The sequence below is a fragment of the Bison bison genome, unplaced genomic scaffold (assembly GCF_000754665.1).
Source record: "Bison bison bison isolate TAMUID 2011002044 unplaced genomic scaffold, Bison_UMD1.0 scf7180017864371, whole genome shotgun sequence".
In the NCBI taxonomy this organism is placed as follows: Eukaryota; Metazoa; Chordata; class Mammalia; order Artiodactyla; family Bovidae; genus Bison; species Bison bison.
Genome location: NW_011494943.1, coordinates 13,093,665 through 13,117,476, shown reverse-complemented (window position 1 = coordinate 13,117,476; position 23,812 = coordinate 13,093,665). Strand labels below are relative to the sequence as shown.

The window sequence follows — 23,812 nt, the reverse complement described above, 5'->3', positions numbered from 1 at the left end:
TGCAGCCTTGTTGTGGCTGTGAACACCCCCAAAACACCTCTCTTCGTCACTGGCCCCCAGTGCGCCTGCTTCCCGCAGCAGGCCTGGCCCTGTGGGTCTCCCTGCCCGTCCACTGTCCTGCTTGGTTCCCTGGCTGTGTCCTGGGATGCCCCCCCCCCCACTCAGGCAGAGGCGCCACTCCTGTCTGAGTGTAACTCATAGACACGTTTCCTGCTACAGCCCAGCACCGCTGCTCCTGAGAGGTGCCTGACACAGCTGTGAGTCAATCAGAGCCCCGAGCTGAGCCAGACCAGACAGGACATCAGGCTGGCGGCTGCTGAACCACTGTCTCAGGGGGAACACAGGGTGGGGCTTATCAGCTGATCGACACATACCCTGTCTTATGTGTTTTTTGATTAAAGACAACTTAACCTATACTGTTTATCCATTAACACGGAACTCATGCCTGTTATTTTCCCCATGAGGCACATCACAACCTTCGTGCCTAGAACACCCCAGGCCTTCTCAGAACCAGGCTGGGAGCCCTCTTTAAACAGCAAAACCTCCACCAGGAAGCACAAAACATGGGACACACGGCCCTCAGCAGCAGTGGGGGCTTCCCTGATGGTCCAGTAGTCAACCTGCCTGGCAACGCAGAGGACACCAGTTCAATCCCTGCTTTGGGAAGAACCCAAGTGCCGTGGGGCAGCTAAGCCTGTGCACCACCATTACTGAAGCCCACTCCCTGGAGCCCGTGCTCTGCAACAAGTCACCACAGCAAAGAGAAGCCAGCACACCATAACCAGAAAGCGGTTGCCATTCGTAGTAACTAGAGAGAAGCCCATGCAGCAACAAAGACCCAACGCAGCCAAAGATAAAATAACTTTAAAAAAGAAAGAAAAGTGGGAAAGACACGTTCATAGCAGGAGCTGAAACAAGGAGATGGGCGCTACCACAACCTGCTCTACTGGGAGCCAGCATGCTGAACTCAAATACCTTGCTGTTCTGCACAAGCCTGCAAAGGACTGTGAAAGCGCAGTGTCGACTTGGGAGTTATAAGTAAATTTCAGCGATCTGCAAGAAATCTGCAAACATGGCATCCAGGTACGGAGGCTCAAGTGCGTGTGTGGGACCACCTCCCAGGGGTCCTGCCAAGCAGCAGCTTCACACGGGGCAGGTGCTGCAGGGAGAGGCAGAATATTGCCCTGGAGGTGGTACTGCCTCAGTGCTAACCTGGCTGCGCCCCCAAGTCCTGGCCCAAGTCCAGGCAGCTCCTGCCCGTGCACCAGCAGAAGGTCATGCTGGTCCAGTGGGCGCCCTGCCTGCTGCAACCACAACCTACACGTGGTTCCTGGAGGAGGAGGCCGGGGGAGCTAAAAGAGCACACCGCTGGGCAGACAGCCCAGGTTTCCACAGAACGCTTTTGCTTCCTCAGCACCAGGACCTGGACCCAGCGAAACACAGGCTGGAGGCCGGCCAGGGCCAGTTTTGTGAGACAGGAACAGTACCTGTGAGCATAGCAGAGGCTCTTTAGGATGACGAGTGAAATGCTGGTCACAGGGGAACACTGTCAGCAGGGTCAAGACTCCTTTCTTCCCAAGACCACCACCCCACAAGCTGGAGGTCAAGGGCAGCAGACTCTCCACAAAGATGGACTGAATATCTGTGACCAGAATTGTGGTCCAGTGCAGAAGAGGCTGAGAAGTGACCACAGCATGTTGGGTTTTTTGGAGCAGCATGACTGGCCCCAGAAAGTGCCAAGAAGAGGTTCCAATACACAATGGCCTGAGCCTGACTTCCAAATTCATTCTATGAGGCCAGCACTACCAGATATCAAAGCCAGCCGAAGACCATATGGAAAACTCAAACCAATATCCCTGATGAATACGGATATAAATATCCTCAAACTAAACACTAGCAAACTGAATTCAATAGCATATTAAAAGGATCACACCCCATCACCAAGTGAGATATATCCTGGAAATGAAAGGGTGGTTCAACATATACAGAATACACTGTTTTGATAGACTAAAGGACAATATAATAACACGTGTGGTAACCCACAGTTAGACAGCGTCAGTGCTGAGAGACTGGACGCTCGTTTGCCAACACTAATCCACACTGTATGGGAAGTCCTGCGGGCAGCCGGGCAGGAAGGGAGATAAAAGGCATCCAGGTGGGAAAGGAGTAAAACTACCTCTACTGGCAGGCGATGTAATCTTTATATACAGAAATTCTAACAAATCCACATAAAGAAAACCCTGTGCAGGGTACAAGATCAACATGCAAAAAAATCAGTTGTATTTCTATACAGTAGCAATGAACAATCTCAAAAGAAAATTATGAAAACAATTCCATTTAGAAAAACATTCAAAAGAAATAGGAAGAATTTTAACCAAGACTTAAACACTGTAGGACTTCTATAGTGAAAATTATAAAGCACTGTTGAGTAAATTGAAGAAGACCTAAATAAATGGACAGATATTTCATGCTCAAGGATGAGGGAACTTAATACTGTTAAGACGGCAATAGTACCCAAAGCAATCTACAGATTTAATGCAATCCTATCAAAATTCCAATATTTCCCCCCAGAACTGGAAAAGCTGATCTTAAAATTCATAATTCCTGACCCCAAAACTTCCTACCAAGATACAGCAGTCAAAACAGTGTGATTATGGCTTAAGGACAGACACACAAATCAATGAAAGAGAACCAGCAGAAATAAACTCATATATCTGAGGTCAAAGCAGCGGAGCCAAGACCATTTAACGGGAAAACGACAGTTTCTACAACAAGTGGTCCTGGGAAAACTGGATCTCCACATGCAAAATATAAAAACAGGTGCTTGCATGAGATACAAGAATTAACTCAAAACAGATCAAAGACCTGAATGTAAGAGCTAAACTATAAAACTCTTAGTAGAAGAAAACACAGGGGAAGGTGTAAGTCTTCCTAAGGTCTGGCAATGAATTCTTCTCACCAAAAGCATAAGTAATGAAAGGGAAAAGAAACTGACTTAATCAAACTTAAAAACTTGTGTGCATTAAAGATACTACCAAGAAAGTGAAAAGACAAACTCACTGAATGGAAGGAAATATTTGCAAATCATATACAAGTATCCTCCCTACACCCTTCTGTAAAAGTTTCCTTTATGCCACTTTGCTTTTATGAAATAGCGACATCACTACCCATTTTCGCTAATGGAAAGAAATCTAAAGAGGATTTTCACTCCTATGGAGAAAGGGGAAAAGCAAAAATAATGTTTACCACTTGTTTTGCAGCAAGCAATGTTTACACTTGTTTTTACCACTTTGTTTCTGCCCTTAGAGGCAGCAGCACCTCAAGCAGTGAGTGGCACCGCCGAACTCCTCCCCAGGAACCACACTCCATCTCAGCATCAAGACAGCAGAGCTTTGAACTGTGTCTGTGAGCATTTCTGCTCTATCTTGACTCATTCTGTACATCCGTTAGCTAGACATGTTCTCAGGTTTCATGGGAACTCTACTTTTGGATAGCAGGGGATACCTGTATCTGATCAGGACCTAGTATCTAGAATATATAAAAAGTTCCTATAACTCAACAACAAAGACAAACAACCCACTTTAGAAAAAAAGAGTGTAAGGATTTAGACATTTCTTCAAAGATGCTATAACCAACGAGCACATGAAAAGATGCTCAACATCATTAATCACGAAGGAAACGCACATCAAAACCACAATTAAGATGACCATGATCAAAAATAAAAGGAAAAACATCATGTGAGAATGAAAAATAGAACCCTTATACATCACTGAGGATGGAATGTTAAATTGCTGTGCCTGTTGTGGAAATCAGTTTGATGGCTACTCAATAAAGTAAACACAGATTTACCATATAACTCAGCAATTTCACTCCTAGGTATATACCCAAAAGAAATGAAAACAAGGATTCAAACCAATACTTTACACGAATGCCACAGCATTATTCCAAATAGCCAGAAGGTGGAAACAACCCAAATGCCCACCAACTGATGAATGAGTAAACAAAATGGAAACATTCAGCTGGGAATGATGTACCGACCACACTGCAGCATGCATGGACCTCCAAACAGCAGCGAGGCCAGTTAACACAAGCCACAGTTCTTATGATTCCATTTACAGGAAACACCCAGCACAGGTAAGTCCAGAGACAGAGTAGATTAGTGGTCACCAGGGACGAAGGCAAGTGGGGAGTGAGGAGTAACTGCTTAACAGGTATGAGGTTTCCTTTTGGGGTGATGAAAACGCTTTTCAACTAGTTAGAGGTGATGTCTTCAAAATACTGTCAATGTACTTAATGCCACTGAACTGCATACTTTTAAATGGTAAATTTTGCATGTATATTTTACCACAATTTTTAAAAAGTACATATGATTTGAATCCTAAGGAGAAAAGATTTTATTTTTAAAACTATAATAATGGTATTGTGCTTATGTATTAAAAGAAAGTTCTTATCTTTTATTAGAGATGCATGCTCAAACAGCGAATGACATATCTGGGTGGGAGCAGACAGGGCAGGTGGGGAATATGAACAAGGTTGGCTATGACCTGATTTCCAGAATGTCTGTCATTTCCCACAATAAAAAGTTAAAATATCAAACCTTCTGGTTTTCAAAATTCATTAGTAACAGGCACTACTTCCCTTTCTCAAGAGTGATTTCCAAGAGAAAAAGAGGCCACAGCTGGGTCATACAGCATCCACCCAACACCAGTTTTCAGGAAAACCACCATCTCCACTTGCCCACACAATCTTCCTAAAGCTGATCTGCCACCTCCTCCCTCCTCCCCTTTCTTAACAGCCCCTCTCTCTAAAGCCACTCAACTGTGCTGGTTCTGGGAATGAAAATGTCAAGATGGAGCCTGAAACACAGGAAGAGTGGAAACACTGGCACTGTGAACCCCAATTACTACTGCCTAGGTAGCAAACTCTTCTGGACCAAGTGATTTCTAAGTAAAAGACTGAGACTAAACTGACGGAGAACCAATAAAATTTGCCACTAACAGATAATTTAAAATAGTTTTTGCTGAAAGATGACTAAAACTGGAAGGAGTTTCAGCATTTCTTCTATCCTTCCTTCTTCTAAGTAGGAACAATGTCTGTGAGGGCTGACCCAGCACTTTGCTTCCTGTTGCCAGCAGCAATCATCAGTATAATAATTGTTTGGTTTTCTTTAAAGCCCAGATGTATTGAGAAATGCATCTTTACTAAAAATGAATGAATGAATAAATGGATTTATTTGACCATGCCGTGCGGCTTACAGAATCTTAGTTCCCCAACCAGGGACTGATCCTGCTCCCTCAGCAGTGAAAGCTCCGAGTTCCAGCCACTAAACTGCAAGGGAACTCCCAAATACAATTTTTAAAGAATTAAAATTTTGGTTTTGGAAGGACTGATGCTGAAGCCGAAACTCCAATACTTTGGCAACCGGATGCAAAGAACTGACTCATTTGAAAAGACCCTGATGCTGGGAAGGATCGGAGGCGGAGGGAGAAGGGGACTGTAGAGGATGAGATGGTTGGATGGCATCACCGAGTCAATGGACATGAGTCTGAGTGAACTCTGGGAGTTGGTGATGGACAGGGAGGTGTGGCATGCTGCAGTCCATGGGGTCGCAAAGAGTTGGACACAACTGAGCAACTGAACTGAACCGAATTTTGGTTTTGATCAATTCCTCAGTTACAACAATTGGTAAGTGAATCCTTATAGTCACAGATAATTAAATCTTTAATGTTTCTACATCTTGCTGTTGCAGAGAAAAGACGTACTCAGTAAATGACATTCAATCATAAGTATATGGCATTAGCACGAAATCCGTGGGGGCGTGGGACTTAGCCATGAGGATGCGTGAGCCCACCTATCCGTGTGCTGGTCTGTGGGTGAAGTGAGAAGTGAACGCCGCTCAGTTGCGTCCACCTCTGCGACCCCGTGGACTATACAGCCCACAGAGCTCTCCATCCGGAATACTGCAGTGGGTAGCCTTTCCCCTCTCCAGGGGATCTTCTCAACCCAGGGATCGAATCCAGGTGTCCCACATTGCAGGTGAATTCTTTACCAGCTGAGCCACATGGGAAAGTGGGTATCAAATCAGGACAGTATTCAGAGCCAGGAGCACATTTAAAAGAATGATGTGTTATTTTAAAACATCAGTAATGGGAATTCCCTGGTGGTCCAGTGGTTAGAACTTTGTGCTTTCACTGCTAAGGGAGAGGGTTCAATCTCTGGTCAGGGAACCAAGCTCCTGCAAGCTGCAATATGCAGTGAAAAACAGTAGTAATAAAAATTAAACATCAGTATTTTTAATAGTGGAAAATTTAATTCCTTGCTTATTAAATTTACGAAGAAAAATTTTAGATACCAATTTAAATATGTGAAAGGGGCACTCCGTTTTTTAAACTCCTTAGGGAGACATAAAAGGTTCCTGACGTGCAGTGCTTCTTGGAAGGTCTGGAACACATGAGAAATGTACATTCTTGAGCCCCAGGCCAGATATGCTCAACTGGGGACTCTGGGACAGAGCCCTTGAGTGATTCTAAGGCACATGATGTCTGGGAATCACTGGCCCACACCATGTCTTCATGACTTAAAACAGAGAAGAACAGCTCAGACCAGAAATGGACCGTCCACCTCAACAGCATCTGCTCCCAGCCACGCCAAGGGTCACCAGGTCTGCCACATCTGAACCACCTGTGACAACGAAGTTAATTCACAGAGCAAAGAAAAATGAGGCCTGAGCAACTCTTACTTAGGAGACACATGGCTTGAGGAAGAAAGCATTTTAAATGGGCAACTGGTTGCAAATTTCCCAATTTATCCACAGGTGGCATGTTATCTATTATTTAAAAACAAAAAACTCTCAGTGGTTAATCCTCCCTAGAAAACATTACAGATCTTGTCTGTAATGTTACAATAGAGATCTGCCTACAGATCTCTATTAAATTCAGGGAGTAGCAGGGGCAAGTGGAATCACATGAGGTGTCCTAGGTCTCCATCCCTTAATAGCTCACTCAGTAAGGATTCAGAGGTCAACCAATCAAGCCTTCTGTCCCCCCCCCACCTCTTTCAGAGAAACTATCTCTGGGCACAGAGAGCTAGTTTGAGCCAATAGCTTCTGATTCTACTGCTTGAGGTCCTGCAGCTGAATCGCAACAGCCCACACTGTGGACAGCACGCAGTGCACACACCTAAGTGAAAATCCACTGCTAAGATGTCTGAACACAAGCTCCAAGGACCCACAAATCTTGAGTTGACTCAAAAGCCAGCTGGACTCCTACCCTTCACACTGCTCTGTGGAACTGGATGGAAGGAGGTTCTCTGTTTTCTGATTTAAAAGCCAAGCTCCCTTAAGCTCATCTATGTCAGAACATCCATGGGGAGCCATGTCAACAGGGCTCCTGAGGGCCTTCAGAACAAAGAGCACAGCAGACCGTCTTCCGCCCTCAGATACTCTCAAGCAGCCCCTGCGCCAGGGGAGGGCACTGCCTCTGGAGTCATCTGGGATGCCCCCAAGGGGCAGTACGAAGTTAGGGTTCACCATCCAGCTGCCAGGCTGTTTCCAGGCCACACCTAGATGGCTACGAAAGGCGGGAGTGTTTTCATCTCTCTAGGTACTTAGAAATGCTTTCCTCTTTAGATAGCGCCTCCAATGGGAATTACATGGGAGCCAATTCCCACAGCTACTTCCCAGCTACTTCCTATTCCATTTCCAATAGTTTAGAAATGCAAACATTTCTTCAGAAAAAATAAAAATGAGACTGTAATAGAATGAAAACTTTGAACACCACGCTTCATAAAAGGAAAGCAGAGGACCTTCACTCACGTTGTTGGCACCCAGTTACCCACGGAGGACACTGCTTACCATTGTTCACCTGGCCATGGACAGCGGCGGGGATTGGCACCACGTGAGTCCCATTTTGTGTTACAGTTTTTATTGGAAGCTGGTGCTGACCTAGAGGTGCCTGCTGCACGATGGTGACCGTCTGGACAGGGGTGGTCTGTGACGTCTGAATGATCCGGCCAGCAGCACCTATTGTGGCATGGCTAATCGCAGGAATAGGTTCTACTTTCACTAAATTCAAAGAAAAGAGAAAAAAATTGAAATCAACTAATATTACTGGGTAGCTTACAGAACTCTCACTAATTTAAAGTAAAGCAAACCAGGTGGCAAACATCCCTGCTCTAGCACAACGTTACGTAACATGTTAGCAAGGCTCAGGTGAACAAGGCTGGCAGGTTTTTAAAAGCTTGAAAAACTGCCCAAAGTGACTGCTGCTGCTGCTCACCTTTTACTTCTCTGTGGTCTCCATTCTCTTGTGGCTCCGCCTTCGGGGGGGCCAGCACAGCTGCCTGAGTGACCACAGCCTGCCCTGCGACGGTGTATGTGTTTGCTGGGGCCAGTCCAGCCACGCTGGTGACGGACACCGCTGGGATCTGGTGGACGACGTGAACCGTCTGCACCATGGGCTGCTGGGAAGTCGAGGTCGTCACAGGGGCGGCGACAGTGTAGGTGACAGGCTTGATCGTCGGTGGCAGTGGTCGCTGCACGGCGATTAAGACAGGCTGACTAGACAGAGGTGAACCTGCCGAGGACGGGAGCGGAGGTGAGGCTCAGGTATCCCGAACCAACTAACTGACCCCTTAGTCGCAACTTACAGGCTGATTTAAGAAAACAGGAGGTGGCCCCTTTCATCTGGTAATAATGCAGTCGTTCACAATGAAAGAAATGACATATTTAATGGGGATAGTTAATGTATATCTAACTGCTAAAAATGCAATCTCTGCTTTGTTCAGATTTTCTTTTTTTTGGCCACACCTTATGGCACGAGGGATCTTAGTTCCCCAACCAGTGATCAAACCCATGCTCCCTGCAGTGGAAGTGTGGAGTCTTAACCCCGGGACCGCCAGGGATGTCCCTGTTCAGATTTCTTACAACACTTCTTCCCACAGTTCTCTCCTCATGAAAAAGAAAACATCAACACAGGATATGGGAAGGAGCTGCCCAACGAGGGCTGAAGGAGGGGGCCGTGCTCCCTGGTATCGAAGTCTCCATCTTATGACAGGCGTGGAGAAGCAGGAAGCATGGAGAGAGCTGTCCACCAGCAGCTCTGCCGGCCTCTGCTCTTTCGGGTTTGGGCATTTGGGCTCCAGCAGCAGGAACTACAGATGGGGCTGGCAGGGGTTGTTGCCAGCATGGCCAGGAACTCCAAAATATCAAAATGCACATTTTGCCAACCAAGTAGGAACATAACAGAATTACCTTGAACACATTTTCACATTACTTTTTTTTAATTCCCCAGGGCACACATTTTTATTCCACATTATGACTTTGTATGTACACTAGGAAACATTCACCTACCTACTAAATAGACATTTCTTTCCTGACAGTGTCTACTTTGTCTAATTTATGTTATTTCTTTTTGAGGGAATTCTTTTTCATAGACTTATGAATGATGAAACAATTGAGAAACAGGTTAATTCTAAAATTCTTCAGGTGCCTACACATAAAAGTCACAAAAGAACGTTAACTGATTAGGAAAAAAAAAAAAGAACACGGTGCAGTTAGCTTTTCAGAGCCTATCAGGCACAAGGTTCAAAGGCTCAAGGCCTCTGGCTCGCACGCTCATCTGACCATCCCTCTCCCACCACACCTGCCCTCTGCACATCTTACCTGGCGCACTCTGGGCAAACCGCGCCTCCTGGATGACAGCGAGTTTGGGCTGTGAGGCACCAGGCTCGGGCTCTAGAGGGGCTGGTGAACCTTCCCTGGACAGGCTCTCAGGTGTCTGGGCACCACTGGAGTGAGCAGACAGCACTCCAGCATGATTTGGAGAGGCTGGAGCACTTCTGTACGACCAAAAAGAAGACAATGGATTTTTACGATAAAGCACTCATTAAGCTGCCCTGTTGTTTTTAGTAAGTGTATATTGCAGAAAGGGGTGTCATTTGTCTTCTGCCAACCAACTACAGTTGTTAAGTCTTACTTTCTGTGTGACGCCTGTGACCCGAGACAGACACTCAACAAGGCTGGCACGGCTGGGACAGAGCCACCGTGTGCAGGACGCTGCTGCTCCACGCCCAGCATGGGCCACGCAGTGTGGGGCAGGACTGGCTGCCTCTCTAAGCAGCTCCCACCCACAGCCAGGCAGCAGGAGCCGGCAGCCTGTAAGTGGAGCTGGCTGGGTCTCAAGGCTTACATTATAGTCATTATTTTCTCATTTAAAAACACAGAGTAACTATTAATGAAGCTAAAAATGAAACAGCAAAGATGTAGCTTTAAAGAGCTTCTCACATGCCAAGGAAAAGGAAGAAACTATCAACATGGCATCGTCATATTGCCGACTCATCATATTGACAATATTCATTCAATGAAGCAACAATGCTACACAGGAATACAATTTAAATAAAACTTTATAATCTGAATTGTTTTAGCACTAGAAACAAAAATACATGAGAGGCATCCAACACTTCTTTTTTTCCCCAAATCCCCAGCCCAACATTTAATCATAATGCATTTGGTAATTCCTTCATTTTCAAAAGAAAAATTTACCAATACATCAAAGGTAAATCCACTGACCATTAAGAGAGGTCTTTTTGTTTGTCTTTTTTCCTTACCTAGACGAGAGCGGTCCCAGAGGGGTTCTAAAGCAAGGCACGCCCCTAGGCCGTCTTTTCCTAAAAGCCTGCTCTATTAATTTGCTTTCAGAGGCAGGATCTATCCTCCAGAATGAGCCTTTGCCTGGTTCTTCCTGGGAACGTGGTACTTTGATGAAATAACGATTCAGAGAGAGATTGTGGCGAATTGAATTCTATGAAACATAAAAAAATACGTAGAATTCATATATTTCTTTGCTGAGAAATAAAAGTGTGCCCCAGTTTTAGTGCCCTGAAAAGGTCCTGTAGCTCTGTGCTGGAAGAAACCGGCCCTCCCCAAAGTGCAGGAGGAGCTGTGGGCATGACCACTCAGAGGCTACCAGGCAGCTTCTACAGAGGACATGGGGCACTGTCAACAGCATGGCAGGGTGGGCACCGGCAGGCAAGGAAGGGAACTGGGGCATGGAGAAGGGGAGAGAAATCTATACCACACGTAAAGAGGCTACTTCCAATGGGAAAGCATCAGCTTCTACCTTTTTACCAGGTAGGAAATCAAGGGCCATCACTGTGACCTCTCTCCTTTTGGAGATGAACAGTGTCGAGAACAGCCATCCCTTTAAAATATTTTTTTTATCAGTACAAAATTAACTTATAGAATCCATCACAGCTTTTAAAATGAATTAATCCGCTATAAGGTATTCGGCAAACCAGCAAAGGAGAAAAAAAATGAGCCAAAGTTTGAGAAATATTATTGACACCATCTTCCAGTCAAAGAACTTCCATATACTTTGATCTGCAAAATAATCTCATGAAGCACATGGAGAAACTTTCTCAATTCCTAAGTCCATTCTTCTATTACAAAAAACTCAGCTCACAGTTTACGCATGACTTGAGGAGACCTCTCTGCTGCACCCAAATTGGAGACCTCCAAAAGCTCAAAGAAAAGCTGGATGGAAGTCATGCATTCAGATCATTTTGTGCACTTACATTAGTGTTTAAGTTGAAAATTAATAAATTATTAAAATTTCAACTCAAACTAAAATTCTGGGTTATTAAAAAGTTATTTCTAAGTTCTCCAATTAACTTTCTAAGAGAACTGCCAGCCATAACCTAAAATTCTGAATTGCCAGAGGTGGCTCAGAAATCCAAGTAAGTCAAATACTACTTTGCAACCAATCTAAGGGACTATTCAAGAACCACACCAGTCATAGGACTATTCAAGAACCACACCAGTCACAGGCCACAACAAACCACCAACACCTATGGACGTCAGTCATCTCACAGGCAAGATGAAGGGACAGGCTAGGCTGTGTGTGATTTGTGAGACTGTTTATAAGGAGATGTATTATATTAGATTCAGAATATTTCCATAATCACAAAGATACTTGCTATGATGTTTTATTACAGAGTCTGGCTGATAATCAACCAAGACCTACTGACAAATCCCTCCAGAAAATCAAATCTATTATTGGTGTCCCCATCAAGACAGAGAAGGCAATCCTCTGTCTGCACTCAGACCTTTCGAGTGTGGAGTAGAAGGCAGATCCTAAGAAAAAAGACTGAGAAAAGCCAGCCCAGAAAATGAGTGGAGGACACTTGCACTGTGAACTGGATTTGAGGGTCCAGAGTTCTGGACTGCACCACAGGAAGCCGGCACTCAGACAGGAGCTCAGAAGTGACTGCCTAGCCACCTTGCTGGGTGACACGTGACCAGGGCGGTGCTGAGCCCCATGTGAAGGCGGGAACTGCACTGACTGGGAAGCAGGTTCACATTCATGTTGTCAGGAGGAGAAAGGGAGGTTAGCACAGTAGGAATCTGAAGGCAGGAAACGCTACTTCAGGGGTTGGGGTGCTAGGGCTTCTACTCACTGACAAAGGTCAGGACCAGGTCAGCAACACAGCAGCTGTTACCCCTCACACCACCACAAGCTGTATGGTCAGTTCTTAGGTCAGGGAGTTGTTATTTTCTGTTCTGAACCCAGTCTGCACCATCAAAAGAGGGCCTAAATTCTCCACTCTGACAATGTTCCCACAGACAAATGAGCCCAATTAATGGTCACCTGTGATTCTCCAGCCAACAAGACTCTAGAAAATATGATGAGGTATTAAGAAATATTTAACACATACACAGAAATTGTATTTCTAAGGTAAGTAAAGGCCTTCGTAATTTAATCAAATCAAGCTACACAAATTAAGACCACACTAATTTGATTCCAGTGACTCAGACTGTTATGAAGTATTCAGAGAAAAGGTGGGCTATTATTTAAAATCAAATATGAAGAAAAGATCTGCAATACTTTGCACGTACTCTTTCCTCCAAATTCTCCCCAGTAGAGACTGCTTCCCGGAACCCAGCTGAGGAGGGAAGGGCACAGGGCCGGTCACCTGTGCCTGCTGTACTGCCCTCCCTGAGGCTTCGAGCCTTCCTGCCCAGAACGCAGTTTGTGTCTGTCAGCCCCACTCAGCACTGAGCACTTGCCAGTGTGTACTCTGTGTAGTAAGAACTTGTAAAGAAATTTACAGGAAGAACTTTCTAAAGGAGAGTCCAACGTGTAGGGTGCAGGTGAGCACAAGTCACTCCCTCGACTCTCGGAAACCAGCTCTGATCCTTTGAGGGGCCAAGAGAACCAGAATTCTCAAACTTCTCAGGCACAACAAACACCTCTGTTCTGGGTAGGGTAAAATTATAAGTCATAACAAAATAAAACATTTTGGCATAAGTAGGCAACCAAAGTAGATAAATATGCCATCTCCCCAGCTAGTGGCATTATTCAGACCATCCTGCTCTACTGTCAAATTTGCTCCAGATTAATCAAAAAGCTTTGCCATGGGTAGACTGCAAAATACATAAAGGAGCCATGGGCTTCCATTAAGTGCTCAGGATTGGTATAGTGGGAAGAGTCCACACACGTCATCTTAGAAACTGAGGTAGAGGGAGGGATTCAAGCTCTAAGAAGCACAGCACTGCTGCCGCCTCTGACCCACTGGGGGTGGCAGGATGCAGTCTGCAAACCCCCAATTGAAAAATGCGCTGTTTTGGTTGACAGTTGGATTTTTTTTTTTCCTTATAAGAAAAAGGATCTGGGTCTTTTATGAAACAAGGTTGCAAAACTCCCTTTGTTTTCAGCTAGGAGAGAGGGAACAGGAATGAGCCTTCTGTGTAGAGACTGCAAGTGCAGTCCCTCAGGATGAGCAGCTGAGTCCAATGACAGAAAAGGACACAAGCAGGCCTGCTGGGGACAGCAAGGACTGCTGAGGACAGGAACCTGCGTGCACGCCCATAAACTAAAGAGGGCTGGAGCAGGAAAAGGCATTTCCCGCTGAAACAACCGGAGCAGGTGCACAGTGTCTCGGGAGCAGCCTTTCACAGGCAAGAGGCACAGTCATCCTTATGACCTTTTTCTGGGCAGAAAAGAAGATGTTTCAATAAAAAGTGTTACTGACAGTTTGTAACTCTCAGTTCTAAGCAGGCTGTGAAGTCAATTTAGGAGCCAGCAGCAATCTGTGCTTAGGGTTCACCTCCGTGGGCCTCACCTCTCTGTGACCACAGCCCCTCCTGACCTGACTCACTCCCCAGGAGACTAAAGCCAGGAATAGGTTGCCCTTCAGCCTTTAACAAGAAAACCTTGTGATGCACAGTATCAGTTCTCGCATAAATGGATGCTACAAAGCACAGGAAATACAACCAGGAGGGAAACAGAATGTTGAAAGTCTGGCCAGGTTTTTCAGAAACACTTCCATTACAGCCTAGCTCACTGACATTTCAAATTATCAAAATTCTACACACAGTGAGCTGCGTGGAACTCACTGAAGACACTATGTGAGACCTCACCTGCCCGTGCACAGGAAGCTGTGTTCCATGGACACAGACTATTGTCTGCCTCTGCTTCCTTTAACATTTTCTTAGAAGCACAACCTCATTGTTGCAGATTAAAATATGGTAGTAAATACTGTTGGGACTTACTGTACATCATCTTAAGGGACCTGCCAGGTAGCTGAATATGCAAGTGTTTTTCCCGAGCCAGCATTTCCTTCATGGCCAACTAGGAAATGCCACCCGGCTGTGAACAGGAAGGCGGGCAGGACACAGATGCTCCAGCCCAGGGGAGTAGCCTTTACAGACCAAAGACCCTCTACAAAGGAAAATAGTCAGGATTTTTATCATGTTTATAGATCTGCAGATAGAAGAAAAAAGTCTTTACCCTCCATTAAACAGAAAATGGCTCACCCCCCAACCCCTTGGCCATATTACTTGATTGTGGTTATGGTTCAACAGATGTACTTGTCAAAGAATAATGTACTCATTAAGACTTGAAGGAATTCTGTGGCCATTCCTGATTACTTAACGAATTCAAAATTTTTAAATGTATATTTCTTCTCTCTTTTGATATGCTTTTACCGTTCAACACTTCAAACTTACCCTTTCTTATACTGTCTGAATTAGTGAGGCTCTACTAACTGCCTAGTAAATGTCTACACACACACACACACAAGGAGGAAAAACATATATGATGCAGAGGTTGAAAAACTAAATTAAAAAGCTAAACAATGGAAATACTATGCACCGACTTCCAAATGTCCTCTGAGGAGACCCAGATTCACAGACAGCCTAGGAATAGGCTGTGAGTGCAAGTCAACCAGCAGGCAGGCGCCCCAGCTCAGGAGCACTGTGTTCATGTTCTGTGCACTGGCTACCTGGAGGAGGCATCTTTTGGAGAAAGGGCTCCTCAGTAACAGTTTGAAAACCATCTCTGTGCAAAATTCAAAAAGCTATGTACGTCTTCAGAAGTCAATGAGGAAGACAGAAGACCACCAAAGTAAAGGATAGGCGGGATTTTTAACTCTCCCTCCCTCACTGGTCCAAGAGAAACATCTCAAACCACCCATGCCTTTCCCATCCATGAAGACCATGACGGCAAGCAACAGGGCTGAGGTTTCCTCAGAGCCACTACTCCTTCTACCATGTGCTAAGAAGGTCAGAAAGAGCGTGGCCACAGCAGGCCTTGACACTCCTGCTCCCTCAGCACCAGAGACCCTCACTCATCTCATGTTACCTACGCCCCAGCTATATACACAGCCACTCCATGCCCCTCTCAGCTGTCAACCAGCATATACAAGACATGTAACAGAAACATTTAATAACAAACTGAAAAGGATTTACCTGCCAGCCCTTGTCCGCAGTCCTGTAGTAGGGATAGTTTTTTGTGATGTGCGTATAAATTCCATTTAGGGTGAGTTGCTTATCAGGAGCCATTGTAATCGCTTGTACGATTAATTGTGCATAGGAATAAGGTGGCTTTGAATCATCCTGTATTAAAGTTAAAAAAAAAGTACTGAAGTAATCAAAATTTTTACTAAACTTCCTGAAGTTCAGGATTCTTGACATTTTTAAGCATTTCTATGATAATACTTGTCGTCCTTCCTATAAAAGTAATATATGATGGGGAGAATTCCCTGGCTGTCCAGTGGCTAGGACTCTGTATTGTCACTGCCCAGGGACTGGGTTTGGCTGTGTGTGTGTGGGGTGGGGTGGTGGTGGTGGTGGAGGATATAATATGATGGGAAAGCATTTGGAAAATTTGGAGGAAACAAATGAAGACATGTAGAACAGTATAAAAAAGAACATTAAAACCCCGTAAAGAAAAAGTCCAAAGGGCAAAAACAAAAAGAATAAGAAAATGAGAAAAACTCAGTAGAACTTCTGGACCTCCGTAGAGTCCAGAGCATGCATGCTGATCCATGCCATAGGCTCATCATGTTGATCTCATGGTCAGGTGAAGAGCTGGGCCAGGCCAGTGGTGGCAAGGGGTGGGATGAGCTGGCATATCTCCCAGGCCCTGGTGGGGGTTCTCATGCACACAAGGAGATGGGGCAAGAGCGGTGAACACCAAAGCAGGAGAGTGATGTCCACTCAGAATTGCCAAAAGTCCATCAAGGAGCGCCTCTTGTAAGAAAACCCAAGCAGACAAGAGTACCAGGAGCCAGACTCGGGGTTCCTACACCGGGGTCCAAGGCATCCGGGCAGCACTGCTCAGGTGTGCAGGGCTGCCATGCACAGCGCAGGATGCTGGCACTCCTGGTCCCAGCGTACTTAGACACACCAGGGCTCTTTGCCATTGGGACGACTCCGAACCACATACACATGCACAAGCCCACTGGGGAGAGGGTGTACCTCTCTCTGGCTGTGAACTACACATATCAACAAAGCATAACGTTGAATGCAAACAGTAAACTGCAAAACAATACATTCAAGATGATACTCCTTATATGAGGTTAAGAAATGAACAATTTAGATATTGTTTAGAGATAAACACAATAAAGGCAGACAGGCAGGACTGCAGCATGGGCAAGGAAGGAAGGCAAAGAGCCAAAGAAGGGGATGCAGGCTTCACGGGCACAGGCTAAGCTCAGTCCTGACAGCTGGTGGAGGATATTCTCTGCACAAAGAGAATGAATCACCCAGCACCTCACTTTCAAATAGCTGACATTTCCTGAGCACTTGGGTCAGCCACTGCCCTGTCTGTCCTCTGAATGAGCTCACCCTGAGTTACAGGACAGGGATGGTGGAGTGACTGAGTTGGAGTCCTACCAGGCAAGAGCATAAAGCCTTCCTCACTGTGCTTATGCTGATGTGTGGGTTTCTTTTTTTATCTTTCTTCTACACATTTCCATTAAAAAAAAAAAAAATTGTAATAGGCAGGAAAGCCTACAATATATCCGTATCAGCCAAAAACAAATTTTTCTAAAGTGACCAACAGTACAACCAATGCTAGGTAAAGAGAGAACACAGCCCACATCCCAGAAGCTTCCTCATGCCCTGCTCCCCCCCGTTTCAACCTCCCAGAAGGCCACCACTTTTCCTGACATTCTGTACTAATCAGAACCCAGCTGTGACTTAAGTTTTACCATCTAAGAATGTATCTGAAAACAATACAACTTAGTTTTGCCTGGTTTTAAACAGGGAAATGGACAAGAATGGAATCTTACAGAGTGCCCCTGTGTCTGCGCCTGCCCAGTACCGTGTGCAAGAGGCTCCTGGCTGCCGTGGACAGATGGCTCACAGCCACGACATATCCATTCCCACGGGTGTGACCTGTCCTACTACACGAATAGACCCCATTTTATATAAATGCAGACTTAAAGTAACACTATGTCTGGTTTTCCTCTCTTTTTTCACTTAGCGTTCTATCAAGAGCACTTTTATATCAGTAACTGTATCATATGAGATCCCCTTACTTAATCAACCTTCCTTCATTTAGGGGCATTTAGGTTGTTTCCAATTTTCTGTTTTGTCTGAACTTTAGTTTGAGATTTCTGTCCATTTCTCTTAAATGAAGTCCTAGAAGGGGCATTACTGGGGCAAAGAATAAAAATAGGCAGGGTCCTACTGTAAGTCATCCAATAATCATCATCCAAAAGGGACTGCCGTGTCCTCCCCAAGGTGTGTGTTCGTGTACATGTGTGCACACACGTTCAGACGTGCACATGCGCAACCTGCAGCGTTAGGACAGCACTACTGAACGCCAAGCACCGTCTCCCAGGACACCAGGCACTGGGCCCCATGAGGACCGAGGGTTCAAACTCTTAGCACCTGGGCCCACGGCTGCCACTGAGGACGGCCCAGGGCTGAATGATCAAAAGAGTGTATCTCTGAGAGCCCAGCACTGAGAACACACTCAGCAATCACCCGCACCCACGCAGATGGGCACTTCTCAAAAGGCCCTGGGCGGGTGTTCCTTGACATGCAGGTGAAGATAGCTGCTGCCCAACAGGCCCTGGGTTCTGTTTCAAAGCTATGAAACATTTATTTACCTTTGGGCTATCTCCACCTGAAGCTTCCTTCTCGTTTTCCGGCTGTGAGCTGTCGGCCATTAAATTGAGGTCAGATGGTATCACACGGCCCATTTTGTACCCTGAAGACCCTGCTCCCCGGGGGCTAGAAGGACAGGAGTTCGCAGCACTGTGAACAAAAAAAAGGTTGTTACTATCAGTCTATTATAGAACATACCTCACATCGTATTTCGGTAACTGGCTCTTATTTCAAGGAAAACAAAATTTAAAAGTAAGAGAACTTCAGTATTTTCACTGGAAAAATGGACTCATTAATCTTTGTGAAATTTAAGATCACTCTAAGAAATCAGGTATTTGCTTCCATACGTATCATCTTAGGAACTTACCAAGGACACAGAGCCATACATGATGGCTCTCGGGCTCAGCCTGGAAGAGGAGCAAAGAGCACCACTCTGCTCGTCCCCCTCCACCAAGGAGCTGAGGACAGGCAGCAGCGAAGGACAATGGCTTCCGAAAGGTCAAGGGAAATTTGGAGAGAAGGGAACAGCAGCCAGGCTGAAGACAGGACACACAAAGAGGGAAGGAGGCGGTGGACACAGATACACACGCAGGCAGGCTGTGCAGGGCTCACAGGAAACATACAGAAATCAGAAACAGAAACCTGCTTTTTAATATGCACTTTTTTTTTTTTTCATGAGGTAGGGCTGGCCCATGACACTGAGAATGTTTTGATTTTTGATCTTTGCTGATTAGAAGACATTCATTTGTAAATTCACCAAGTTACGTATTTAATTTATACTCCCTTTTCTGTACAGTATTATTATACTTTACAGACAGAACAAGCTACTGAAATGGAAGGATGCCAAGAAAAGATTGTTTTAAAAATCCAGTAAGTTATAGAACAGTATATATGTTTAGCTCTCATTTGTATTTTGGATAAAAAATAAGTATTGAAAATGTTTAAGAAATTTCTGGAAAAAATACTTAAGAAACAGTAGTTACCTCTGAAACCTCAACTGGAAAGGAATGGGCCAGAAGGGGGAGCAGCACACTACTACGTGGTGCCTCTGAAGCACTCCTGGCCTCTTCCAAGAGCACGCACCGTCAGTGTATGCGCTCACCCTCGAAACAAGAGCTTACTGCGCGCCAGCAACAACTCAAAGCACTGGAGAGAGGAACCAGACAGACGGCAGAACCACAAGCACGGAACTCTCGCTCTATGATTTTAAAACTAGCTAACATTTCAGAAGGGTCAGCGTGGGGCAGGTGACTTGTCCCCCTGGCTGGCTGGTGGTGGGTTTCCCCAGAAGTCATCTCAGCAGCAGAGACGCTGTGCTGCTCAACGCCGGTGGAGGGCCGTGGGGTGAAGATGAGCAAGGAATACACGATGAAGACAGGCCAGGAGGTGAGGAGCGGTTGGGTCAGGAGCTGACCCAAATCCTGAGGTTTCCAACAACCTCCGGTTGCTTGAGCGCCTACGGGCAGTGTGTCAGTGGCCTGACCTCAAGGCTGCTGCTTCCACTGTGGGCCGCTGTCCCATGTGGCACACAGGGGTGTTCTCCTCTTCCTCCGTGAATTCTGCACATTTTTCATGCAATGCTGAATAAAAATCTGGCCACGTAGCTGCTGTTATTTGCCTACTCACTGCCACACTTACTACCTGACCCATCTAGTCACACAGAGACAAATTCAACCAAGTGGGCGAGACAGAGGCAGCATCCTCAGCAGAGCGGCCATGGCAGGGGGCAGAGAAGGGGCCCGACCAACAGCAGCTGTGCTCACATGGAGCCAAGCAGCCAGTCTACCTGACACTCCCTCCAGAGGCCTTTCCAGAGGGATACCTTTCTGTCCATGCTGGTTTTTAAGAAAAGAAACAGAAGTGTTGGACTGAAAGCTACAACCCAGAGCTGCAGCGTTCCCTCTGTACCCTCCCCACTCAGCTACATGTGGGGTCAGCCACAGTGGACAAGGCAAACAATGTCTTCTCTGCCTCCCAGCCAGGCCCTGTGGACAGCAGGAGCTAGGCTCGCAAGAGAATCAAGTGTGTTCATCTGCACCTAAGTCTAACACTACTCACATTGAAGAAGATGCCTGAATACATACTTCACTCTTCTACCGAACAGAAGCCTTATCCCAGGGTCTCATCTGCAGGTCCTGGGTGATTCCTCAGCTACTGCCCCCTGAAAGCTCAGCACAATGTAACCATCTTGCACTGGATTCCGTGGTGAAGAGTAGGCCCAGAAGGCACCATTCTCTACTTCCCGACACTCTTGGAACATTAGGACAAACACAAGTTTATCACCTTACTGAGGTCAAACTCAGGAAACCAAACTATAAGTGATCAGAATTTACATTAAGTTGTAGCAAACCAAGATACTCTTGGTATCAAACCAAAATGCAATTGAAAACATGACTCACACTTTTAGACTAATACCACAAATCACCTATCCCTAAACTTACACTCAAATCAAAGAATCCACAAGTGAAAAGCAGGAACATTTGGGAACTGTGTTTCACATGCAAGAAACCGAGAGTAAGTAGTGTTCAGAAACTGAACGATGTTTTAAGTGCCCTCAACATCTCTCTCTCCATGCAGGTCAGCGCCTGGGAAGGAAGGCATGGTCACTATGCACTGCTGTCCACTACTGTGATGCACTACAGCTTCTGAATATCCCAGAGCCAGAGGCAAGGACTGAAACTTGGACAGTGTCGTGCCCACACGCACACCCTGACGCTACGGGGCCCCCCATCCCCTATGGAAGCTGCTGTATACCTGATGGTTCCTGTGGGGGAAGGGAGGGGGCTGATGAGGTGGGCCATGGTGTCTGGAATGTTGATGGTCAGCGGTGAGATGTGAGCCTGCACAGGCTTCACCGGGGACTCGGGCGCCTCCTGTTTCTCCCTCTTCTCGCTGGACAGGGCAGTGAACGTGATCTTGATGTTTGTGCTCGGGAACCTGAACGTGCACCTAAAAAAGAAAAGCCAACTGTCAGCACCTGTCTGCCAAGCGGCAGGGCAAGATGCCCAACCCACAGCAGGGGACAGAGCCCACGTATCCCCAAACATACTGGAGCCTTGACTTGTGTTCAAGAGTCAGCGAGAAGCCCATTTCGACCTCACCTCAAGTGTTACAAGTTGCTTAATGCATTGATGCCACAAGGAGACATCGTCTCATGACTTAAAAACACTAGTAAGCAAAAACCTCACTTAGACCAGCCCAACAGGGGAAAAAATGGTAGAGCAGATTCAAAAAAGACTCAAATACCACTTAATCTGCACCAGGCAGGGTATGAGACAGGCTCAGGATCGGGAGACAAGCCCTAGGCACGGAGTGGGGAAGGCCAGGCAGGAATGCTGCTCACCCACGGCATGGATGGCCCCATCATGAGAAGGAGGAGCCCCAGGTCCATCTTTCACCTGCTGCCGACCTCCGAGGGCATCTCCTGCCCAGCCCTTCTCTTAGGTTCCCACCCTGGTCTGTCTGCAGCCAAGATCTGCATGTGGTGTTCAAAGACAGAAAAAAGCCAGCCTCTGATTCTCCTGCACTTAGGCACAGCCCTTTCTCTCTCGAGGTCCTCCTCACATGAGGTCCTACAGGTGCTCCAGGGACCCCACCCCACATCGCAGCCTCTTGTCTGCTCTTCCCCTCGTTCACTACCCAGGGACCCCCTTCGACCCCTCAGTCACCTATCCAAGGGTCTGCTGATCGCCCTGCACCCTCCCCTTGCTGCCTTGTTCATTTCACTCTGGCCACATGACTCTATGTTACCCCATTTCTGCTTGTTGTCACCCAGTAGGATACAAGCTCCACTGGAACAAAGTCTTTGCCTGCAGGGCTCCCTGCTATAATTCAGAGACCAGAAGAGACCTTGACAAAAGCAGAGAAGGGCCTCAGTACACACTTGTTGAATTAGTGAAAAAGTGCCCCATTTTATACATTAGAAATGTAATTAAAATAAGCAAATCACATGAGTAAATGAACAAATGGTGAGCCCACAACTGCTTCTTTGATGCTAACATGAGATTCGAATAATCAACTCCAGGCCTAGAAAAGAAGGGCATTAAGACTCTTATTGGCCTTAACTTGTAATACAACACACGTAACTGTGATGAGAGTGAGGCAGTGTCCTCCCTCTCCTCCCCTATGCAGCTCCTGAGCCCCACCCTCAGGCGATGGTCCCTGCTCACCAAGAAGGCCGGCTGTTAGAACAAGCATTTTCACCAGCACAAGGGCTTCCGATCCTGCAGAGCAGTTACCTGGCTATGCTTGTTTCCTCATCCACAGAACAGATGACAGCATCTCCCTCCGCGAGCGCCATGAGGATTAAGTCAGATACTTCTCACATTCAAATGTTTACCAAAAAACCAAACTACCTTCAGCCTTACGGTAAGATGTCAGTACTTGCTTTTCCTACAGTTGGACATTCACCATCCACTGTGCTGCTTATTTCACTGTCACCCAGGAACTCACAGAGGCCCAGCCCGGACCAGTGGAGCAGCACATGCACCCGCCTGTCCTCCACACGCCGTGGAAGCAACACAGCCCTGTGCGTAATTCCAGCACAGGAATGTGAGAACGGGACTGGGCACCTCCATGTCCCCAGGGGTTCATTTCTGCTTTTCATAAGATAGGACCACACACTTCACGCTGGTCCTCGGCATGTGCGTTCCCTCAGTGTCACCACCCATGGGGTCCGCTGCACAGATGGACTGAGTGCTGCCTTCAGGGCAAGCACCATCACACGGAGGACTTCCTTCCTTTGTATCCTATTCCCAAAGTCCCCAATTAAAGACAACAATGATCTCCTCAGCATGGGCATCATCTGTAAACCTCAGGCTCCAAGGACACACAGGGCATCTAAAGCAACACCAAGTACCATCAGGCCATCTGCCGACAACCTCTGACGAACAGCATGTGGGAGTGTCCTAGCCATCAGTGGACGCTGCCCAACCCCAACCCCTGACAGGTGAAAATGGTATTGTTGTTTATAACATCTATTTCTGCTTTATTGACTATGCCAAAGCCTTTGACTGTGTGGATCACAATAAACTGTGGGAAATTCTGAAAGTGATGGGAATACCGGATCACCTGACCTGCCTCTTGAGAAACCTATATGCAGGTCAGGAAGCAACAGTTAGAACTGGACATGGAACAACAGACTGGTTCCAAATAGGAAAAGGAGTACGTCAAGGCTGTATATTGTCATCCTGCTTATTTAACTTCTATGCAGAGTACATCATGAGAAACGCTGGACGGGAAGAAATACAAGCTGGAATCAAGATTGCCGGGAGAAATATCAATAACCTCAGATATGCAGATGACACCACCCTTATGGCAGAAAGTGAAGAGGAACTCAAAAGCCTCTTGATGAAAGTGAAAGAGGAGAGTGAAAAAGTTGGCTTAAAGCTCAACATTCAGAAAACGAAGATCATTCCA

At 46.2% G+C, this 23,812-nt stretch overlaps 1 protein-coding gene across 2 annotated transcripts in view; it reads right to left on the bottom strand.

Annotated features, from left to right (window-relative positions):
• FOXK2 (forkhead box K2) overlaps positions 1-23,418 on the bottom strand; it is a 29,146-nt gene extending 5,728 nt beyond the window's left edge. The window contains exons 1-8 of one of the 2 annotated variants that reach the window (XM_010856391.1): positions 21,149-23,418; positions 18,397-18,544; positions 15,746-15,892; positions 10,606-10,799; positions 9,662-9,837; positions 8,277-8,573; positions 7,853-8,062; positions 6,000-6,681 (exon numbers count right to left, since the gene is read on the bottom strand). In XM_010856391.1, the coding sequence (XP_010854693.1) occupies positions 6,623-6,681; positions 7,853-8,062; positions 8,277-8,573; positions 9,662-9,837; positions 10,606-10,799; positions 15,746-15,892; positions 18,397-18,544; positions 21,149-21,441 (1,524 nt within the window). In that variant the 5' untranslated portion in view covers positions 21,442-23,418 and the 3' untranslated portion in view covers positions 6,000-6,622. Of the gene's footprint in view, positions 1-5,999; positions 6,682-7,852; positions 8,063-8,276; positions 8,574-9,661; positions 9,838-10,605; positions 10,800-15,745; positions 15,893-18,396; positions 18,545-21,148 lie in introns of those variants that run through there. The other variant, XM_010856390.1, reaches the window with a different exon arrangement.
• Positions 23,419-23,812: the final 394 nt, after the last annotated feature.